Below are 23,288 nucleotides of genomic sequence, written 5' to 3'. Positions count from 1 at the left end.
TGTCCTTGTTTATATATCATATCAGGGGTATTTGATGTCACCGTGTCTTACTGCTGGTAATGTTAACCTTGGTTCTTTGGTTAATGTGGTATGTGCCAGGTTTCTCAACTATAAAATTACTGTTTCTTACTTTGTAAATTATAAGATGTTTTGGGGAAATATTTTGAGGGCATTCAAGTACCCTGTTTTTTCTTAAACCTTGCTCATTAATTGTAGCATTTATTGGTGGATCATATCTACAGCAGTTTTTGTTTTCTAGTGGTGATTTTTTTTTCTTTATTCCTTATACACTTATTAATTGGGATTCTTCTGTAAGGAAGAGTTGCCTCTTCTTTCCCTTTTATTTACTTATTTATTTAATCACTCATTTGTAATATTATGCACTGATGGATATTTTATTATTTGTACCGTCATTGCTCAAATTGTTACAGCTTTGGTCATTCGTAGCTCTTACAGGTTGGCACCTGTGCCCATTTGACATGACCCCCATTTTGTTGTTGGTTTAGCACTTTCTAACTTTCTGGCATCACGTGATGTTTCAGGCTCATACCTTCCCTGCTGCAGCCCTAGAATCAACGATTTCTTTTTAAGAATCCCTATTTTCTTATCTAGGCTTTTTGATGTCACATCAAATTAGTCACCTACCTAATTTATATTTTACAAAAAATAATTAAACTTACTTTTTGTATCTGTACATGTTATGTTTATATTCTTATATAGGAATTACCCAGTTGTGTGCTTTGTGAAGCGTGTGTATGTGTGTGTGTGCATGTGGCAAAGGTGTTTATAGAACTTTTAAGTCTGCCATCCAATGGTAGTTAGTCTTGTTTCTCTTAAGCCTTCCTGTGTCAACAGCTGTGTCTTTTTGTTTGACTATATTTGTTAAAGACATTAAAGATGTATTGTGCACCAGTGATGTACTGCACACCACGTCAGACAATCAGTTGTTTTAAGGGAAAGTATTTTAAAATATCTTATTCTATTTTATGCCCTAATACAGTGCTTCCATTTAGTAAGCCTTAATAAATGAGGTTTGAATGAAAGCCTGAATTCTGGCCACAGACTTTTCCCCAAGCTTTATTTGCTAGTTCCCTCTTAATGTATTCTTTTTCCCCCCCTGCCTATTATAGCTTTGTAGCTGTCCCTGGAAATAAACACTTTGATGTCTTTCTTTTGTTCTCTTACTTGTCCGTGGACTTACTCTCTTTTGCCCCTTTTCCAGTTGGCATTGTTCTGTTTATTCTTTCAGCTCAGATGTTACCTCTCTTCTACTATAGAATTATCTCTTTTGTATTTCAGTATGCTTTATTAATAACACTATTGTAGAACTTACAAATTTTGTTCAGAGATCTTGTTTAATTAGTTTTTGTTTCTGTACTCATACTCAATAATAGCTGCTTTTGTTACTTTTTGTGTGCTAGGTGCTGTATACTAAATTACCTTGTATCATTGAAGTAACTACTGTTATTGTCCAAATTTTAAAGGTAAGAAAACTGAGGCTTAGAGAAGTAACTTTCCAGAATTTCTCAGCTAGAAAATGGAGAGTCAAGATTTGATACCGGACTTGGTAGATTTGGAATTTCAAAGTTAGCTAGCTCCTCCCTCCCTCCCTCCCTCCCTCCCTCCCTCTCTCCTTCCCTCCTTAGTTGACACACAATATTATATTAGTTTAATGTGTACACATAATGATGACATTCGTATACCTTATGAAGTGATCACCCCGATAGAGTCTAGTACCTATCTGACATCATACATAGTTGTTGCAGTATTATTGACTTTATTTCTTATGTCAAAGCTCAAGTCTTAACCATTACATAGGGCCTATAATTTTTCAAACACTGCAAAAATATTTATTATTAATTTGATATGCTAAGCTCCTAACTGACTAACTCATTTAGTTTGTTAACAATATACTTTGAATAAGTCCATTCCAACAATATTTCAGTGGAGGAAATATATAATACAATTTGACCATGAGTCAAAAAACATCATTCTAAGCAAGTAATAGTGATCTATCTTAGCTGTGATTTTGGCTTTACCACTAGGCACTAATGTTCAGTGACTTCTTTTGTCAAGATTTGGGATGAGGGAAGACTAAGAGATTTCTTTTTATTTCTTTTTACTGTTTAAAGTATTACATATGTCTCCCTCTTTCCCAATTGACCCCGCCTCCCCCCAAGACAAGCCCCCACCACCCCATTGGTTATGTTGATATGCATGCATACAAGTCTTTTGGTTGATCTCTTACCCCACCCCTCTTCCCCTGCCTTCTTTCTGAGGTTGGAAGGTCTGTTCAGTGTTTCTTTGTCTCTGGATCTATTTTTGTTCATCAGTTTATGTTGTTCATTATATTCCACATATGAGTGAGATCATGTGATAATTATCTTTCTCCGACTGGCTTATTTCGCTTAGCATAATGCTCTCCAGGTCCATCCATGCTGTTGCAAATGGTAGGAGTTCCTTTTTTATAGCAGTGTAGTATTCTATTGTGTAGATGTACCACAGTTTTTTAATCCACTCATCTGCTGATGGGCACTTAGGCTGTTTCCAAATCTTAGCTATTATAAATTGTGCTGCTATGAACATAGGGGTGCATATGTCTTTTCTGATTGGTGTTTCTGATTTCTTGGGATATATTCCCAGAAGTGGGATTACTGGGTCGAATGGGAGTTCCATTTTTAATTTTTTGGGAAATCTCCATACTGTTTCCCACAGTGGCTGCACCAGTCTGCATTCCTACCAGCAGTGCATGAGGTTTCCTTTTTCTCCACATTTTCTCCAGCACTTGTCGTTTGTTGATTTGTTGATGATAGCCATTCTGACAGGTGTGAGATGGAACCTCATTGTTGTTTTGAATTGCAACTCTTGGATGATTAGTGACTTTGAGCATGCTTTCATATGTCTCTCGGCCTTCTGTATGTCCTCTTTTGAAAAGTGTCTATTTAGGCCCTTTGCCCATTTTTTGGCTGGATTGTTTATCTTCCTTTTGTTAAGTTGTATGAGTTGCCTATAAATTTTGGAGAGTAAACCATTATCTGAGACTAGAGGCGCGATATATGAAATTCATGCAAGGGCCTTGGCCCTTGCAGCCCCGGCTGCCTCAGTTGGCTGGCCCTTGCAGCCCCACCCGCCTCGGCCGGGCCTCGCAGCCCCAGCTTCCTCTGGAGGGTTGTTCTGCTGTTCGGTCTAATTAACATATTAGCTCTTTATTATATAAGATAGCATTGGCAAATATGTTCTCCCATGCAGTGGGCTTTCTTGTTTTGTAAGAGATTTCGATTAACCTGTTAGCATTGGTGTTTAGGGAGTAGAAATGCTTAAGATTTGAATAAATGGCTTAGAAAGCTTATCAGACCTGCAGGGGCTAGGCAGGTAATATAAATGAGTAAAGCAAAAAAGGAACCTAACTGAAGAGTACATGTCTTTATAAAGTGTTCCCTCCCGATATTTCAAGTACCCACCTGGCACCAATTCATAATTATTATAGTAGTGTTGACTATATTCTCTGTGCTTTACATTCTTGTGACTATTTTGTAACTACCAATTAGTGCTTCTTTAATCCCTTTATCCTTTTCACTCAGACCCCTAACCCCTCTCCCCTCTGACATCCATCATTCTGTTCTCTATTTCTATAAGCCTGTTTGTTCATTTTCTTCTTTAAATTCTTATTTATCTTTCTCTGTCTGGCTTAGTTCATTTAGCTCGGCACCTTCTAGATCCATTCATGGCTGTCGCAAATGGCCAAGTAATATTCCTTTGTATTGTATGTACTACAGCTTTTTTGTCTACTTGTCTATTGATGAGCACTTGGGTTGCTTCCATATCTTGACTATTATAAATAATGCTGCAATGAACATAGGCGTACATATAATCTTTTGAATTATTGTTTTGGGTATATACCCAGAAATAGAATTGCTGGGTCATAAGGCAGTTTTATTTTTAATTTTTTGAGGAACCTCCATACTGTTTTCCATAGTGACTGCACGAATCTGCATTCTTACCAACAGTGAATGAGAGTTCCCTTTTCTCTACATCCTGCCAACACTTACTTGTTGAGGAAACTTGTAATTTTTATTGGATGAGGGTATATGTATAAACAAGTAATTATGATGCTATGCAAAAAGCTCTGTTATTGAGAGAAATATATTTCTTTTTTGTTGTTGTTAATCCTCATCCGAGGATACTTTTCCATTTATCTTTTAGAGGGAATGGAAGAGAAAGGGAAAGACAGAAACATTGATGTGAGAGAAACACATCAATTGGTTGCCTCCTGCATGTGCCCCGACCAAGGCCTGGGCTGGGGAGGAGCCTGCAACCGAGGTATGTGCCCTTGAACGGAATCGAACCCAGGATCCTTTGGTGGTCCACAGGCCGGTGCTCTATCCACTGAGCCAAACCGGCTCGGGCAAATTGAGAAAAATAGGATGCTCTGCTTTAAAGAGTTGAATAATTGAGCACGCCTACTGTGTGTAAGCCATAAAAATACCCAATAAAAGTATTAAAGGGTGTAGTTAATAATTGCTGTGAGAATTTAGAAGAGCTTATGGGAAGTGTGATGAGGTTATGAAGTGAGTGGCACAAAGATTAAGTGTATGATAGTACAAGGAAGGGGAGACATTAGAAAACTATTGAGGAAATGGAATTTAACTATATTTTGAAGAAGACTACGATTTGGGGAGGTCTTTTTAATAGCTTCCAGGAAACGATTGTAGGGGTTCTTAGTAGAGAACAGAAGAGTTGGGATGGAGCCAGAATGTATCAATCCCATGAATTCAAAAATGCTGAGCTGAAGAACTAAGCCAGACAGAGAAAGACAAGTGTGGGAGGTAATCCTATTCTACATAATAAAAGCCTAATATGCTAAAGTGTCTGACCGTTTGACAGTTTGACCAGTTGCTATGACATGTACTGACCACCGGTAGGTTAGCTTGCTGCCTGGGTCTGGCCGATTGGGATTGGGCGAGGTGGGCCGGACACTCCCGGGAACCCTCCCCTGTCCCTCCCCTGCACAGATTGTGCACTGGTGGGGTCCCTCGGCCTGGCCTGTACCCTCTTGTAATCTGGGACCCCTTGGGGAATGTCAGAAAGCCAGTTTCAGTCCAATCCTCACAGGCCAGGCCGAGGGACCCCATTGGTGCACGAATCCGTGCACTAGGCCTCTAGTAGTATATAAAGTTCGATTATATATGTCATTTTCCTGTCTGACCTCAGCTTCTGCTGAAGTGTAAGTCCATCTGAGAGTGCCAAATCCAGTTACTGAATTTTTGGTTCTGCCCAGCCCAAATCATGGTATGAAACTCGATTAGAAGTAGTGATACAATTTCAATGGGAACATACATGATTTAGATACAATGAAGAAAGAGGGGTAAAAGTGGAGAAATGGGAATATTTGGTCCATTATTTGGTCCATTCTGTTGCTTTAGGCAGACCTTTAATATTTCCAAAGATAGATGTTTCATAATTATTCTTTTTAAAAAGTTTCTTCCAGCCTGGCTGGTGTGGTTTAGTGGTTGAGCATTGACCCATGTACCAAGAAGTCACAGGTTTGATTCCTTGTCAGGGCTGGGTTTCAGGCTGCATCCCCAGTAGGGGCGGTGTGCAGGAGGCAGCTGATCCATGTTGATGTTTCTCATTGATGTTTCTATCTCTTCCTTTCCCTTCCTCTCTAAAATCAACAAAAACATATTTTCTAAGAAAAGTTTCTTCCACCCAATTTTAGGTGCCTGGAACTTGCCATGATCAGCTTTAAATTTATTTTTGTAAATATAGAAATATTTTGAGCATTTCAAATGTAGGCAAATGGAAACTGGTTTTCTTCCTCCTTTGTTCAGGTCCTATCTCTCTTTTCAGGTTTTACTTTCCATTCTTTGTCCTTAGATTGTTTAGCACACTCCTACAATCTGCTACTCACTACATCTTCTTTAAATATGGAGGCGATGAGTTAGGGGAGAGTGGGAAATCATTTAGTTTGTATTGGTTGAAGTAGACAAAGAATGACCCTAAAGTAGCTGTCAATCACCTTTCCAGAAATGTAGAGCCAACTGAAGTCACCCAGAGGAGGAAATGTGCTCATGGTCATGCAAAAGGATTGAAATAGAATTTTAATATTTAGGTAAAACTCCCTTTTCATTTTGTTTCAGGGCATTGAAGGGAAAGTACATATTAAAAATAACTCTAAATACTTCATAAGAGTTTAAAAAACATTCTCTGAATTTTCCATAATTGAATGGTTTTGTAACCTGAACTATATGTAAAGGAATTTAAGTTTTGGTGCTATTCACCTTACTAAAGAAAATTAACCCATTATGTTACTGGAGTATAGGGTAATAAAAAGAAAAATACAAGAGTGTTATGTGTATGTGGGGCTGTATTATGCTACTTTTTATGGGGGGGGAAAATAAAAATATATATTTGTTTATTGTTATAAAAAAGAAACTTAAGAGGCCCGGTGCACGAAATTCATGCATGGGTAGGGTCCCTAGGTCTGGCCGACGATCACCGCCGATCTGTGGGGCGACTGGTGGGGCAGTCAGGGGGCCCCCCACTGGCACCCGCCTTGGCTGGCCTGGGGCCTGCAGGCTGGGAGCAGCTCTTGTGTTGAGCGTCTGCCCCCTAATGGTCAGTATGGGATTGCATCATAGCGACTGGTCGGTTCACCGGTCATTCTGCTGTTCAGTTGATTTGCATATTAGGCTTTTATTATATATATAGGATAGTTACCTATAGAGGATGGATGGAACTGAGATAGAAGGGATATAGAAGGGATTAAGATTTCAAGTATACCTTTTTACATAATTTTGAGTGTGGAACCATGTGTTTTACCCAAAAGTGCCCTAGCCGATTTTGCTGAGTGGTTAGAGCGTGGGCCTGCAGACTGAAGGTCGCAGGTTTGATTCCAGTCAAAGGCATGTATTTCAGTTGCAGGGCCAGTCCCCAATCTGGGTTGGGGCGAGTGTGGGAGGCAACCAATTGATGTATCTCTCTCACATCGATGTTTCTCTCTCTGTCTTTCCCACTCCCTTCCACTTTCTCTAAAAATCAATGGAAAAAACACCCTCGGGTGAGGATTAAGAAAACACACACACACAGACACATAAATAAGGAAAAAAAGATGGGAAAAGGAAACTTTAAAACTAAATACAAGTAGACACAAATGAGCCTTAACATCATATCAAATGGGTAATGTAATCACAAGAAAAAAAAATTCGAGACACTTTTGGAAAGAGCTTCCTGACTATATACCTTCATAGCATTTATACTAAAGATGAAAAGAATTGCCAAGAAATCATGAACTTTACTTAGTAGATTTGTAGAGTGATATTTTGCTAGTCAGTCTATATCTCCAATAACTCTAAGAAAAGAAGTCGGGAGAAATTCTGAAACTATTTTATGTGTTTGGTAGCATAGAACAAATGAGTGCATGTATTGATGTTTTGGGGAACCAGGCCTCTCACAGTATAAGAAGAGAAATACAGGTAGTATATGATTGTTGATTTGAATTGGATGTGCCAGTTTAAACTCAAGTTTAAAATAAAAATCACTTACAGTGTTTTCAAAATTTAGATTCCTGGGTTACACCTTCAGTGAGACCTAATGCAATACTATCTGAAAGTCAGAAGGGATTTCCCTAAAGAACTGTTGTTTAAACCATGAACAAATTGAAAATTAAGTAGACTCAATTAGATGAAGGGATGGAGTAAGAATGAGGGCAATCTTTGCAGAGGGAGCAACAAATGGAAAGCCTGGAGATGAGAGAACATTGGAGGGGATGAGTATAGACAATAAGGTAGGGTCAGATGAGGAGGAGGCTTTGTTAAGGATTTTGGATTTTATCCTAAGTGCAATGGAAAATTGTTGAAAGGTTTTAAGTGAAAGGGTGACATCAGATTTACTTTGTGAAGAGATAATTGCTTGCAAGGTGGAGAATGGTGAAGGAGGGGCAAAAAGAGGGAAGTGGACGTTGGGCACCAGTTAGGTAGGTATTGTACTACATTTGATGAGACTGGTGCCTGGACTGGGATAGTAACAGAAGAGATGGAATACAATAGCTAGGTCAAAGGTAAGTTTAATAAGATTTGGTGACAGATTTGTTATATATGGTGAGAAGGAAGGAGGATGATTGGAACTTGTATATGAATAATTGTCTTTCAATGAAAAGGGAAAATGGGAAGATGATCACACTGGAAATAAAGATTGGTTTATTTATTTATTTTTATTTATTTCAGAGAGGAAGGGAGAGGGAGAGAGAGATAGAAACATCAATGATGGAAGAGAATCATTGATCGACTGCCTTCTGCACGCCCCCTACTGGGGATTGAGCCCACAACCTGGGCATGTGCCCTTGACCAGTATCGAGCCTGGGACCTTTCAGTCCGCAGACCAAGACTCTATCCACTGAGCCAAACCGGCTAGGGCAGATTGGTTTAGTTTTAAACATGTTGAGTTTAAGGTGTTTCTGGAGATGTCTAGTAGATGTTTGAAAATACGTTAGAAACTTAGGAGAAAGTTCTAGTTTGGAGATTTAGATAGGTTTAAGTGTCATAGGTGGTCATTGAAGCCATGATTGTTGATGGGATTGCCTAGGTAACAAATGTAGAAATGAAAAAAGGACATAGGGCAGAGCCTTAAAGACTTCCAATATTTCAGTTTTTTAGAGATGTGTTCTTTCCCTGAAACCATTTAGGAAATAGACTGTCTTGATTTCTTCTTCTGACCATCTTGAGTCCCACCTCACCCTCACCCCCTTATTGAACTTTTAAGGTAGGTAGATGAACTTCAGTTTGTTTAATTAGTTCTTTTTATTGTCTTCTTTTCAATTTGGATTGAGTATTTTTTATGATTCCATTTTATCTCCACTATTATTTGTTATACCTCTGACTAAATTTTGCTAGTGATTGCTGTAGGGTTTTCTGTGCCAAGGGTTTGGCGTACCTGAGGGTGGGCCGGTGAAGGATGAAGAAAAGACAGAATAAGCTGGGTCTAGGTGGATCTTCTGTGCCTGGCTGAGACCACAGAACAGATCCAGACTGCAAGCTGATGCTTTATTTTATAGTCAGAGGTAAACAAGGTAATTTACAATGTTCTTGTAAGTTTCACTTGTTTTGGCAGCACTTGCTGCACCTCCCACAGCCCATTTGCTCCTTAGCTACCCAGGAAAGATCTAGGGAACATTCAAAAGATCAAGCTTAATTATGCTAAGAGGGCCGTGCCCTGTAAGCTGGGACTGGTTTGCGGCTTTGCCAGCAGGTCAGTCCAAGGCTTAACCCTATAACCGCTCCCTACAGTTTTCCAAACACATCTTTAGCTAATCACACTCTACCTTCAAATACAGCATTTTTTGTAAAGTGGAAGAACTTTATAAACCTTACTAGAGGCCCAATGCATGAAATTCGTGCAAGGGGCTCGGCCCTCGCAGCCCTGGCTGCCTCAGCTGGCCCTCACAGCCTCTGCCGGCCTTTGCAGCCTCTGCCTGCCCTCACAGCCTCGGCTGGCTCTCGAAGCCCCTTGTAGCCTTGGCTGGCCCTCGCAGCCCCGGCTTCATCCGGAAGGTCGTCTGGATGGTTGTCCGGACGGTTGTTCTGCTGTTCGGTCTAATCAGCATATTAGCTCTTTATTATATAGGATAATTTTAATTCCTCTGACCCATCTTTTGTGCTACAATATTATCCATTTTACTTCTACATTTTGAAAACCCCATAATAAATTATGTTAACAGTTACCTTTTTAAAAAATAAAATACTTTATATATTTTTTTACAGAGAGGAAGGGAGAGTGATAGAGAGTTAGAAACATCAGTGAGAGAGAAACATCGATCGACTGCCTCCTGCACACCCCCTACTGGGGATGTGCCCGCAGCCAAGATACATGCCCTTGATCAGAATCGAACCTGGGACCTTTCAGTCTATGGGCCGACGCTCTATCCACAGAGCCAAACCGGTTAGGACAACAGTTATCTTTTAAAGGCATAAATAAGAAAAAGTGTTTTTTAAAATTTACCTCCCTTTTTATAATTTCTGGAACTCTTCATTTTTTTATTTTATTTTTTTGTAGATCCAAGTTTCCACTTGGTATCATACTTCTTCTGCCTGAAGAACTTCCTTATAACATTGCCAGCCACTGGCAATGAATTATTTCAGCTTTTGTTTGTTTGGAAGTCTTTGTTTTGCTTTAATTTTTGGGAAGTATTTTCACTGGGTATAAAATTGACAGTTTTAAAAATTTTAGTATTTTAAAAATGTCATTCTTTTTTCTTCTGTCTTGCATAGTTTTTGAGAAATTTGCTATCATCCTTATCTTTATTTCTCTGTATGTAATCTTTTTTACTCTTGCTGCCTTTAATATACTCTCTTCAGTTTGATTTTCAGCATTTTGATTAATGAACATAAGTGTGTGGATTTTTTATTCTGCTTGGTGTTCTCTGAAATTCTTTTCATCTTTGATTTGTTTGTTGTCTTGCGTTATTTTTGGAAGATTCTTGACAGTTAACTTCAAATTTTTTTTGCCTCATTGTTTTCTCTCCTTCTGGGACTCAGATTACTTGTATTGTTCCATAGTCTTGGATGATGATGATGATGATGATGATGATGATGATGATGTGTGTGTCAGTCTATATGATTTCTATTGATTGATCCTCAAGATATCTGAGCCTCTCCATAGTTGTGTCAGTCTACTGATGAGTCCATCTGGGAAATTCTTTATCTTTGATCATGTGTTGTATCTTTCATTCACTATTGACTCTATTCTTACAGTTTCCACAACTCTGTTGAAATTCCTCATCTCTTTATGCAAGTTACCAGTTTTTTCTACTTGGTATCTTATATAATAAAAGGCTAATATGCAAATTGTCCCCTCTACTGAGAGTTTGACCAGGGGGCGGGGCCAGCTGGCCAACTGCCCTTTGCCCCTCCCCCTGGCCGGTCAGACCCCACCCATGCACGAATTCGTATACCAGGCCTCTAGTTTTAACATATTAGTCATAGTTATTTTTAAGTTCTTCTCTGATAGTTCTAACACCTGAGTCGTCTCTCAATTGGATTTTTTTGCTTATCTCTTGACAATGGTTTTCCCCCCCTATGCTTTTCTATCTCTTGAAATTTTTGATTGAGTGCCAGATAGATGTGTAGGAGACTGAGAAATAGTATTATAAACTAGTGACCTGGTGCACGAAATTCGTGCACATTAAAAGGGGATTAATTAGAAGAAATAATTTAATATTGCTATTTGCCCTTTCTCTATAATAGAAGTGTCAGAGATGAAAGAAAATTAGTAAAATGTATATGAAAACCTGTCAGAGTCTGGGGCACACCACGGGACCCAGAGTCAAGTCCCTGCCCACCCACATGCACCTCAAAATAGCGTGAGACCGAGACCCGGCCGCCCCCCCTCCCCCATTGGGCTAGATCCAGACCCGGCCAGTCCCACCCTTGTCAAGCCCTGCCGGGCAGGGGGCGTATCCTCAGGTCCCCTGGCCCGGCGCCAGGATGGGGGGGCGTGGCCTGAGGTCCCCCAGACCGGGGTGGGGGACATGGCCTGAGGTCCTCCATCAAGTTCCACTAGGTGGGGGACATGGCCTGAGGTCCCCCATCAAGCCCCACCAGGGGGGGGCGGGAAGGGGGCGCAGCCTCAGGTTCCCCATCAAGTCCCGCTGGGCGGGGGCGCAGCCTGAATTTCCCCGACCCAGCACTGGGGGTGCACCTTGAGGTCCCCTGTCAAGCCCTGCAGGGCAGGGGGTGCGGTCTGAGGTCCCCTGGCCTGGTGCTGGGGTGGGGGTCGTGGCCTGAAGTCCCCTGTCAAACCCCACCTGGTGGGGGGTGCGGCCTGAGGTCCCCCAGCCTGGCGCTGGGGCGGGGGGAGCAGCCTGAGGCCCCCTAGCCCAGCACCAGGACGGGAAGCGCACCTTGAGGTCCCCTGTCAAGCCCTGCTGGGCGGGGGGGCGTGGCCTCAGGTCCCCTGCCCTGGCACTGGGGTGGAGGATGTGGCCTGAGGTCCCCTGTCAAGCCCCACAGGGGCAGGCGAGGGCGTAGCCTCAGGTCCTTGCTGATTGCTCGTTAAGGCTCCTTATGGGAACTTGGCCTCAGCTGTGGGTGCAGCCGGCTATCTTTGTGATGGAGTGATGGTCAATTAGCATATTCCCTCTTTATTAGATAGGATACTATTTATAAATGGACAAGCATCTTTTGTCCCAGATCATATTTGTGGGGAGTTGAATCAGTCAATACTTGGACTGGATATGGTTTTTGTTGTCTATATCTTTGTCCTCAGTATACTGCAGACTTTACATTTCTCCAGCAGTAGTCTCCTGTTACCTTGGGCTAGGAATGGAGGGCTTAGGTGCTTGTAGGCTTTTCTCAGTTTTCCTGCTTTCTTTTTAGATTTTAGTTGTCTCTGTCCATCTTGCTACAGGTGGGGATGAGAGACATGCTTCTACCTCTTCTCTATCAGATTGTTTCTGCTTATTACTCACTGGTAGGGTGGGGGGTTTTATCTGTTTTAACAGGCCCATGGACTTGGGAGTGTGGCTTTTTTAGTGTTTCTTTCCTTCAGCCAGACTAGCCTTGCATCTGTAATTGCTTTTGGGATAATTTCCTGCCCCTCCCTCAGCTAAGGTAGTTCTGACACAGTCCCAGAGGTAAAAGTAATTTGCTTCTACTCTTCTCCCATCAGCAGTAAATCTTCGCCTATGTCCTGGGAAGGGATTCCTATCCCTCCCTACAGGCAGAAGTTTTTTTTTTTTTCCATTCTTCCTTAGAAGCAGTCTTTGTCAGAGTCCTATGAGTGAGAGATTTTGTTGCCCCTACCTTAAGTTTTTTGCTTTGTAATACCTATAGAAGGTGATGGGGTTTTGTCTCCTGCTTTGTGCTTGTCGGTTGCCTCTTTGCTGCTTATGCAATAAAGGAGACTTTCTTTGGTCTCTTTTCCTAACCACCCCCCACTCCCCATTCTTTCTTGTGAGCATATGGTGAAGGCGCATGGAGAAGAGCTTGAAAGTGATTGGGAGCTTCTCTTGTGTCTGGGAACCTTGTTGCTCTAAACCAGGGGTGGGGAACCTCCGGCCCGCAGGCTTTATATAAGGCCTGCGAAGTCATTTGGTCTGGCCCTGCCAAGGCAACCACAGGCAGGACTCAAAATTCAGTAAGACTAGGAGCTTTTTTTTCATAGCAACATAAATTTACATTAAATGAATTATATTAAGCGAATGATGCTATAAATATCCAAATGTCCCTTGGCAGAAATAAGGTTCCCCAGCTCTGCTCTAAACTGACAGATTAGCCCATGCTTGGCCTTTCAAATTTTAGCTAATTTCTTGGATGGTGGTCACTTCTTTCCCCCAGGCTCTGCCAAAAGGTGAGACAGTTTGTCCCCTTTCTCACTGAATGGGCTTATCCCTTGCAGGAATTTCATTTTTTGGGCTGCCTTGCAACCTCAGCTCTCTAAGGCTGTTCAAATAGGTGTGATTTGGGGAGGGAGTGGGCTAACCCATTGTTTTCTCATTGTTTGGGAGAGATCATCATTCTTGGTAGCTATCTACTTCCCAAGCAGAAGGGGACTACCATTCATAAGTTTTAAATTGATGTTTTGGTAATAAGATAGGCTTGATTTATATTCATCTTTTAAAATCTTCTTTAATACCAATATAGTCCCATGAGAGGGAACTTTTAATATAGGCATTATTGTTAAGAGTTTTGAATTTTGTATTAAATAATAAAATAAACATTATGCCAAAAACGACCTCCCAAAATTCTAAGTTGTGGTTAAATGTAGTTGGAGCCCCTCTCCACCTGGCCGCTTTGGAATAAACAATTATGGAATGAATGGATCTTGGATAATTTCATTAAGAAGAAATGGCCTTTAGATGTTTTCTTTAAAAATTGTGTCATAATCCTACTTATTAGTGAAAGATTTCTTCTTTCATAGATTTTTTTCCAAGTGCATTTTCCTGCCATCTAAGGTGGTTATTTTTTGTTTGTTTTTGTATTGATTTCAGAGAGGAAGGGAGAGGAAGAGAGAGATAGAAACACCAGTGATGAGATAGAATCATCGATTGGCTGCCTCCTGCACCAACCCCACTCGGGGGTCGAGCCCGCAACCCGGGCATGTGCCCTTGACCAGAATCGAACCTGGGACCTTTCAGTCCGCAGGCTCAATTCCTGGGACATTGAGAAACCTAGATGTTCTTGCTAGCCCTTTGTAGTCAGTGTCTTCTTTCTGTTTTTCTTTCTTATAGATTGCAGTGAGAACTTGATTGGTGCCTATATGCTCTTGTAATGGAGCAGTGGAATTACTTGTTTCGAATTTTTAACATTAAAAAGTGATAATACATGTGCTTTATAGATCATTTGAACTGCAGAAAAGGAAAATAATCATTACGTATAATTCTATGTAAAAAAGCTATTCACATTTTGCATTTTGACTTGTTTCCAAGAATGAATGAATTAATCACAATTAAAGTCATAATATGTATATAATTTTATATTTAGCATTTAATATTTAATATTAATCATAGTCATCTCCCTGCATCATTAAAAGTTCTTAATAAACATTTAAAATGGGACATATAGTCCATTATTTGGAATTTTGTAACATTCACCAGAAACTTTCAATAACTGCTTTCCTTTGCAGCATTCATAATTGGAAAATCAAAAAGGTTTAAACTTGAAGCTCATTTAAAAAGCTTACTCTGTTTGTAATTGTATTCCAGTGCATAGAGATATTTAGATTTCTGATTCTGCTTTTAAAGGTGGATTTTACTTTTTGGATTCCAGTGACTGTATGGTTTTTCTTCTTTAATTTTAGAATTCCATACGACATAATCTGTCGCTGAACAAGTGTTTCCTTAAAGTGCCTCGATCCAAGGATGACCCTGGAAAGGTAGGATTTGTTTTCTTAAAATAATTGGATTCTTCATTATACCTATTGTCATGTTTGTACCTAAGATATATCTGTTATATAAAGAAAAATAATTGGAATGAGAGCATTCGGTTCATTGATCAGGACTATTTGTGAAAATAGCAAGTCCTCCTTCAGCCCACTCCCACCTACCTGCCCCTACCCTGCCCCACCTTATACCCATTTTAGTTGGTATGCTTCAGGGACCAGCCAGGCGGGGAGAGCTTTCTTTTTAAACAGTGGGAAACTAGCCAGTATAGAACTGGTCTGTTATAGTTTGCTGTTTCTAATCTAGTTTTTGTTTTGTTATTTTCTTAAGTGTATGTATTAAATTTGGTTTTTGAACTGCTTGTTAGGAACCACACTTTATTAAGTATTACATACAAGAGGTTGATTTGTGTGTGATTGAAAACTAGAAGTAATTTTTACCCTGAAATAAAATTGTTTTTCTGTTATTTCCTTTTTTTCTTAGTTGCTGTTTTTTCCTTTTCATTCCATTTATCTCCTGCCACCATTATTACATTTTTAGTATTTTATCTACACAGACTGGTTTGTTTCAATAGCCATGTCAACTGCAGTGCGGTCTGAACTTGGCACTAGTTGCTTGATTTCTAAGCTCAGAGTATTTGCTTGGACCATATTTGATTGTCAGGATAAATTATTAGATTAGGACAGTGTATCTGTTAGCAAGCATGAATTCTTGTTTGGATGTTTGCACTTCTTGTCTTCTGTAGGCTAAGTGTCTCTGAAAAATATTTTCTAAAATGAAAGCCTGGTCATATTATCACCCTGCTTAAAAGTACTCCCCAGTGTTCTGTAGATGTTTCTTTTATAAAATATCCTTTAGTATGTTTTTCTTGATCTGCCTTTCTAGCTATGCTTCACCCCATACAAGACCCTTTGTAAGGGATTACTTGGTTTCCCAAACATGGTTTTCAAATAGTCTTCTCTCTCTCTCTCTCTCTCTTTTTTTTAAAAATATATTTTTATTGATTTCAGAGAGGAAGGGAGAGGGAGATATAGATAGAAACATCAATGATGAGAGAGAATCATTGATTTTCTGCCTCCTGCATGCCCCTTACTGGAGATCGAGCCCACAACCCGAGCATGTGCCCTTGACTGGAATCAAATCCGGGACTCTCCAGTCCACAGGCCGATGCTCTATCCACTGTGCCAAACCAGCTAGGGCCATCCAGTGGTCTTCTCTTAATGTGCAAAGTCCCCTTTCTCTACTTGTCTGGCTTACTCCTTGTCTTTTAAGATTGAGCTTCAACATTACTTCTCTGAGGCTAACCTCCCCCCGTATCTCCCCTCCACCCCACACACACATATCAAATGAGTTTGTTGTTCCCTCTTTTGAGTTCCTGTTACTTTGTCATCATTGTAGCAGCTCCTAACTGGTCTTTCTATCCATGGACTTACTTATTTCTGATTTATAGCAACTTTCACATAGTAGCCAGCGATCTTTAGGGGAAAAAAAAAAAAAGTTCACCTAATCATATATACTCTTTGTTTAAAATCTTAATTGGTCATCTATTGTCCTTAGGTTAAAGTCTATAAATTATGAGGGTAGGGATCATCTATAAATATAAAAGTCTAATATGCTAATTGTCCCTCCAGCTGTTTGACCATTCGAGCAGTCGCTATGACGTGCACTGATCACCAGGGGGCATATGCTTCAACCTGTAGGTTAGCTTGCTGTTGGGGTCCGGCTGATCAGAACTGGGCGAGACGGGCCAGACACGCCCTGGAGCCTTCCTACGGTCAATCCCCAACGCCGATTGTGCGCTGGTTGGGTCCCATGGCCTGGCCTGTGCCCTCTCGCAATCCGGGACCCATCGGGGGATGTCGGAGAGCTGGTTTTGGCCCAATCCCCACAGGACAGGCTGAGGGACCCCACTGGTTCACAAATCCATGCATCAGGCCTCTCAAGTATGTATATAGTTTACTTGTTAGCTCCAGTTACTTGTGCAGTGGCTGGTGGCACTGAAGAGACACTCTTGTTGAATGAATGAATATATTATATCCTTTGCTAGATGCCTAATTTCTTAAGGTTAGAGATGGAGAGTTGTTAACTTCTATTGTAAAGCGGGCACTCTTAGAAAACTAATGTTTTATAGCACCTACTATGATTTGCCCATTAAGTTGGTTCTTAATAAGATCAAATAGGTTATTATAATAGTTTTCTTATTTGACCTAGTTTATTATTTGCCTGTGTTCATAACTTTCTAGGGTTGAGTCTAGGAATTGGTAAAATTTTTTCTTTCCTTTAAAGCAGGCTTATTATAAAAAACGAATTACAAATTTTTATATTTACTTCATTGCAATTTTCTATGGGCAGTGAGTATATATGACTCTGACAGAAAGGGTTCTTAAGAGTTTAGGAATTATCTATTTTATTAGAGTTCTATAAAGCAACTAATTAGACTCTGTAACCAGGTGGCTTAGATTTAATTTTTAAATGAGGTTTAAGTCATTTTAAAAAACCCACACATGAAAACTATATTATGTACTAAATTTATTTATTTATTTTTAAAATATTTTTTATTGATTTTTTTGAGAGGAAGAGAGGGGGAGAGAGAGAAACATCAATGTGAGCAAAACATCGATGGGCTGCCTCCTGCACACCCCCTACTGGGGATTGAGCCGGCAATTTAGGCATGTGCCCTGATTGGTAATTGAACCTGCAACCTTTTGGTGTATGGGACGATGCCCGACCAACTAAGCCACTCCAGCCAGGGCTATTTATTGTTAACAGTATTACAGATGTTCCCCATTTCCTGCTTCTTTATCCCCTTCCACCAGCCCCCGCTCCACCCCAGGCCTTCTCCACGCTATTATCTGTGTCCATGGGTTATGCATATATGCATGTATGTTCTTTGGTTAACTCTGTCTCCTCCATTATATACTAAATTTCAACCAATTGGAGATCTGTTTTTTTAAAAAAACCTGCTGTCAGGTTTTCTTTTGTGCAGAACTTAAAGCTTTTCTCCACCTTAGTCAATTAATATCATGGGGTTAAGGGAGATGTAGAAAGACACATATTACTCTTTACAACTCTTCTTTTTGAATCAGGATCATCTTACTGATGTGCAACCAAAACAAAATACAGAAGTAAATAAAAGCTTTCAATTTTTACCATTATTCTCTAGTATTAAACTTGTTTTTATCAAAACACATTATTTTTCTCATTGGTTTTGGTCATAATTGTAAATATAGTATATTTGATCTTATAAAGTACATTTAAGCTAAAAGAGACATTTTTATTTTCACTCTCAAGGTGAGATTTAAATGCCATTGTCCTTATTGATTTTGATCAGAAATAAATGTTATAATTGGTCTTAAAAGATACATTCATATGAAAACATTCATTTTAATTTTTTATATAAAAATAAAATTTTATTAAACTTCCATTGCTTAAAAAAAGTTTTTAAAAACCTCAGATCTAAGCCCATTTTAAATAAAGCAAATAAATTAGGAATGACCCAGGTTCAGTGTCGAAATAGAACCCAAGTGTATTGGCCAGACTTACTTGCAAGTCACAGAAGCCCATTACAGACCATCTTAAGGGAGAAAATATCTACAGTAAGAACTGGAGCCTGGTTCTTAAATTTTCTCACCAGGCATGTCTCTTCACATCCCTTAGCTTTTCTGATGCCTGCATTTCAGCCCATTTAGTAACAGAGATGACCATCAGCAGCTTCTGGCTTATATTCTGCACCTGGAGTATAGCAAATGTCTTAGAATGAATGCTGAACAAGCAGAATACATTTGGTTTCTTGATTCCTAGACTCGTGCTTTTTCCAGTGTGCCAATCTTCCATGAGAGGGAGGCCAAAATGTTAGTTAAGTTTGGGTACTTATGAATTGTTTTTTCTTTTTGTATTACAGTGTTTCCTGGCATTTGAGGAGCTTTTCCAAAACCACCCTCACCACAGTGGGAGAAAACCATTGAGCCAAGGTGGGGTGGGAGTAGTTTTGATTTTTGGGTATGGGGTGGACTTTTACCCCTTAGGCTTTTGCTGGCTGCTACTATGACCCAGATGGGTCCGAGAGAGAGAGGTAGAAGTAGCTTATATAGCATCTTCTTTCTCATGTTTATTATGGTATAGCTTCCGGTTCCACGTATTACCAGAGAGGTATGAAGGCCAGCCTAAGCTTGAAGAATATTGTTGAATTACAGATATTTTTATATGGCCATTTATTTTGGACTCAATCCTTCATTTCCTAGAAGCTGTTGTCATAAAAGCTCTGAAATCCATTTTCCTCTGTTCCCTGAAACTAATTACAAACAGCCACATTATTGTTTTCTTTAAAAAGAAACACAAACAAGATGAAATTATATTTTTCATTGATAATTGCTGCTTTTTGGAGGACAGATTTCTATTTTCTCTTTCCTTAAGTCCAACCTTATTTCTTCATACTGCAGTCTGTCCATTTCCTTATTCCTATCTTTTGTCTCCTCTTTTCTCATTAGTTTTACTTTCTGTCTTTTTGTCTTTTTTTTTTTTTAACAGTCTTTGTATGCAATTCACATGTCTGTTTAAAGAAAGGTAAATATTTTGCTCAGTTTATGGAAAAACAAATACTATCAGCTAAATTTAGTTTAAAAATATAGAGTTCTCTTTCTTTGCTTTCCACTGAATCTTTTCTCAATCTTGTTCTCTCTTACCTCATAAAAATGATACTCTGACTTTAAAGGAAATAAAGGGTTGTAGGAAATGTTTTCAACAATTAATTAGCAACAATGGGCTGTAATAAAATCGATAACTAAGAAGTTTAAGACACTGAAGGCAACCTGCTTGTCCTGGGAGAGATTAACTACAGTGAATTCATAGTAAAAAGCTTTTCCTCCCTTTTTTTAGGGGGTGGGGTGGATAAAATTTATTGCTTGGGGTTGGGAAGGTTGTAAAACTTAGTGGCTGTGAAGTTTGGGGTGTCTTGGTTTGTGAGGAATCAACAAAGTCACTGCTAGATAGCAAATAAACTATTGGAAGTTCTGAGATGGTGATTTTTTTTTTCTATTCCTGTCCTATCTCATAGTATAAGGGGCCATAATTGACTGATCTCTTTTTCAAAGTGTATTTGTTTTGTCAAGTTAGTATTGTGTTGTATTTATTAGTATTTGCAAATTGACTATTATTTGTTGGTATCCTGTTTTGGTAACTTTATTTGTGAAAAGGTGTAGAAAAATTGGAGAGGTTTGAGGGAACATAATATGTAACATTAAGTGATGAGCAGTTTTGCAGGAATCATAGGTATGTACCCTGAAGAAGGAAGATAAAAGTGTAATTTTAATACTAGTCAAATTAAGAGCATGATTTTTGTGAGGAAGAAGTTGGCCTCTTATCTGTGTCTTTGTATAAAACCAAACATTAAGTAGAATTTAAAGATAAGAGTTTGGTTGGACAGAAATAAGGACGTCATATTTATTTGAGTGAAGAAAAACATTGGTAGGGATCCCAAGGGAGGCTTTAATTTGCTATTTCTGAAGCACTTCAAGGGTAGTTGAAATTACTAACATTTATGGTTTTTAACTTATGGTAGGTAAGAACCCCAATTAAAGGCTGGGAAGAGGACATAATCAAGTTTAGCTGAGGGACCAGTGAGAACAAAGTTGAGATAGAATCAGGAATTAAGGGAATTGAGGTAAATACTAACATGAGATCCAAGAGTGAAGAAAGGATTGGTGCTAGTGAATGCATATTAAGGCAAAGGTTGATTATGAATGTGAGACAGCCCACTAGACAATCCAAGGTTAGAAAGCCCAGAATAAGAAGCAGCATTCAGAGAGGGTCTGAAAGATTATGTTAGAAAGAGATGAGGGTCTGATTCAGAGAACACTGCAGAAACAGAAGTGCCAACCTAGAAACCTGACAGTGTACACTGTTAGGCAAACCAGTTTAGTTACAGCTGACTTTTAGTCTCACGTGCAGATTCTCTGTTCTCTTCCTAATGAAGGGAGATAACATTATGTGATTGGCCATTTTTTTTCTTTTCCAGATCTAAACTTTTAAAAAATGTTTTGTCCCAAAGTTAATTTTTAAAAAGTATATATGGTAAAATTCACTCTTTGGTGTATAATTCTAGTAGTTTTAACAATCCATGCAATGTAATCAACCACGATTGGGATATAGAACAGTATTGTCCCTTGGTAGATAGCCCCTTTCCCCACCCCCAGGCCCTGGCAACTATAATTTTGCCTTTTTCAGAGTTCATATAAATGGAACTCAGACAATGGGTGGCCTTTTGAGTCAGGCTTCTTTTACTTAGGATAATGCATTTGAGATTCAGCCATATTTTGAGTATCAGTAGCCATTATATTTTATACATTCCACTACTAGTATATGGGTGTACCATAGTAATGACCATTTGAAGAACATGTGGGTTGTTGTCAGTCATAAGTTCATTTGACTATCAAGTCCTTTTCTTCTAAGCTTAGACTCCGTAATTAATTTGACATATAGTGAGATACAAGACAATGTTGAATTAGCCTAAACTAATATCATAATGGTCATACTAAATTGCTTTGTGAGTTATACTAAATATAGGTGAGCTCTTGGAAATTAATTGTGATATAATAAAACATTATTTATTTCCAACTTAAAAAATAATAATTTCGGAAAGGATCCTGTTAAGGCACTGATGATTTAAAAATGAGATAAAGGCCTGGCTGGTGTGGCTCAGTGGTTCAATGTCGACCCATGAACCAAGAGATCAGTGGATTGATTCCCTGTCAGGACACATGCTTGGGTAGTGGGCTCAATCCCCAGTAGAGGGCATGCAGAAGGCAGCCGATTGATGTTTCTCTCTCATCTGATGTTTCTATCCCTTCCTCTCTGAAATTAATAAAAATATTTAAAAAAGTAAAAACAAGATATGGCCAACTATTAATTGCTTACTAGAACATACTATTTTTTAACATTTAGAGGAACCATTTACTGTACTATAATTCATGTTAATTTACATGTTTTTAATTCATTGATTAAGAGTAAATTCCCTAATGATCTCTCCTGAGCACACTTAGCTTAATTTGATAATCAATATATATAGAAGTAATAAAAACCAAGAATGTTCTGGGGACTTGAACTGGCATTGGAATAGCTTTTGTCCACACATTCATTGCGCTAGCCAGCCAAACTGCTTGGCTTTTAAGTACTTTATATTTTACTGTTCATAGACTATTTTTGTAGATTGAATAGAGTGACTATTTGACCTTCTGTTTAAACTAGAAACTTCTGGGAATAAAAAGGGTTGTTATTCTTAATTATGCTTAGGCAACAGGTATAAACTAAGACTGAAACTGGGAAATACACTCTATCTATGGTGCATGCAATGGTATGCCTTGGACCTATGGGCATTTATCAGGAGCAGCATCCTAAGATGGTGGAGGTTAAAAAAAACAACCCCAAAACTTAAAACTGGATTGCCAAATCTAACCTGGGAAAGTAAAAACAACAACAACATTGAGACATGGTATAAAACCAAAGAAGTCAGGGACAAAAGGGACCAAACGCTATGTTTGAGGCTTCTGAAGTGGTGTGCATTGAGAGCTAAGGAAGAGCAGAGAATAGTCTGTGATGATTCACTTTACCACTGAGCAGTAGGGTTAGTTAAAACATAAAATTTACAGATTTAGCCATTTGGAATGGTAGGCTGTTTATGATAGGGACTGCTTTCCATAGCAATATGAAGTTAGTATTAGCTTCTTGGGTTTACTTGTATTTAATCAGATAATAGCATTTTTATTAGGCTATTTTTAACCTGGGGGCTGTTAAAAGTCACATTAGTGTGTGATAGAGCAGAATATTTTGTGTTGACAAAACTATCAGAAATAAATTATTGGAATAATTAAAATGTACTTTATTTGAAATGATACTTTGTAATTTAAGAATGCTGCCTAGTTTTTAATTGGGTGCCACTTTTTTCTCCTCTAGAATTAATCTTTGCTTTAGGATATCTTGAAGTTGACAGTTGATTCATTTTTTGAATATGTGTTCAAAGCTGTACAATTCTAGTTGTGATTTTTCTTAGGATTTTACAAATCAAAACATTGTAGTCTTTTTCTTCAGGAGGACATTAGCTTGTTGTACCAGAATTGTTGATATGAATTAATAATAATGTTTACATTTATATATTGCTTTATAGATTAGATATTTTACATGCATTGTTTCAATCCTTCAAACAATTATATAGATAGGCCCCACCTTTAGATAGTGATATTTATTTAAGTTCTTAGGTTTATCCATAGTAGATTAGTTCACATAAACCTCACGTTATTGAACTCTTCACCTAAGGGAATCATTTGGTATATGATCTATTTATGTCTGGCTTGTTTCACTCAGTATAATGTCTGTGATGCTATTAGATATGTTAGTTTGTTTCTTATTACTAAGTAGTGTT

At 38.9% G+C, this 23,288-nt stretch overlaps 1 protein-coding gene across 2 annotated transcripts in view; it reads left to right on the top strand.

Moving 5' to 3' along the window:
- FOXJ3 (forkhead box J3) overlaps window positions 1-23,288 on the top strand; it is a 125,445-nt gene that overhangs the window by 51,262 nt on the left and 50,895 nt on the right. For both annotated transcript variants that reach the window (XM_079777053.1, XM_079777052.1), the window contains exon 4: window positions 14,794-14,868. In XM_079777053.1, coding sequence (XP_079633179.1) covers window positions 14,794-14,868 — 75 coding nt within the window. The remainder of the gene's footprint in view (window positions 1-14,793; window positions 14,869-23,288) is intronic.

This window comes from Cnephaeus nilssonii (assembly GCF_951640355.1).
Source record: "Cnephaeus nilssonii genome assembly, chromosome: 7".
Taxonomy (NCBI): Eukaryota; Metazoa; Chordata; class Mammalia; order Chiroptera; family Vespertilionidae; genus Cnephaeus; species Cnephaeus nilssonii.
The sequence above is the reverse complement of the archived record's forward strand: the minus strand, read 5'-3'. Positions and strand labels throughout refer to the sequence as shown.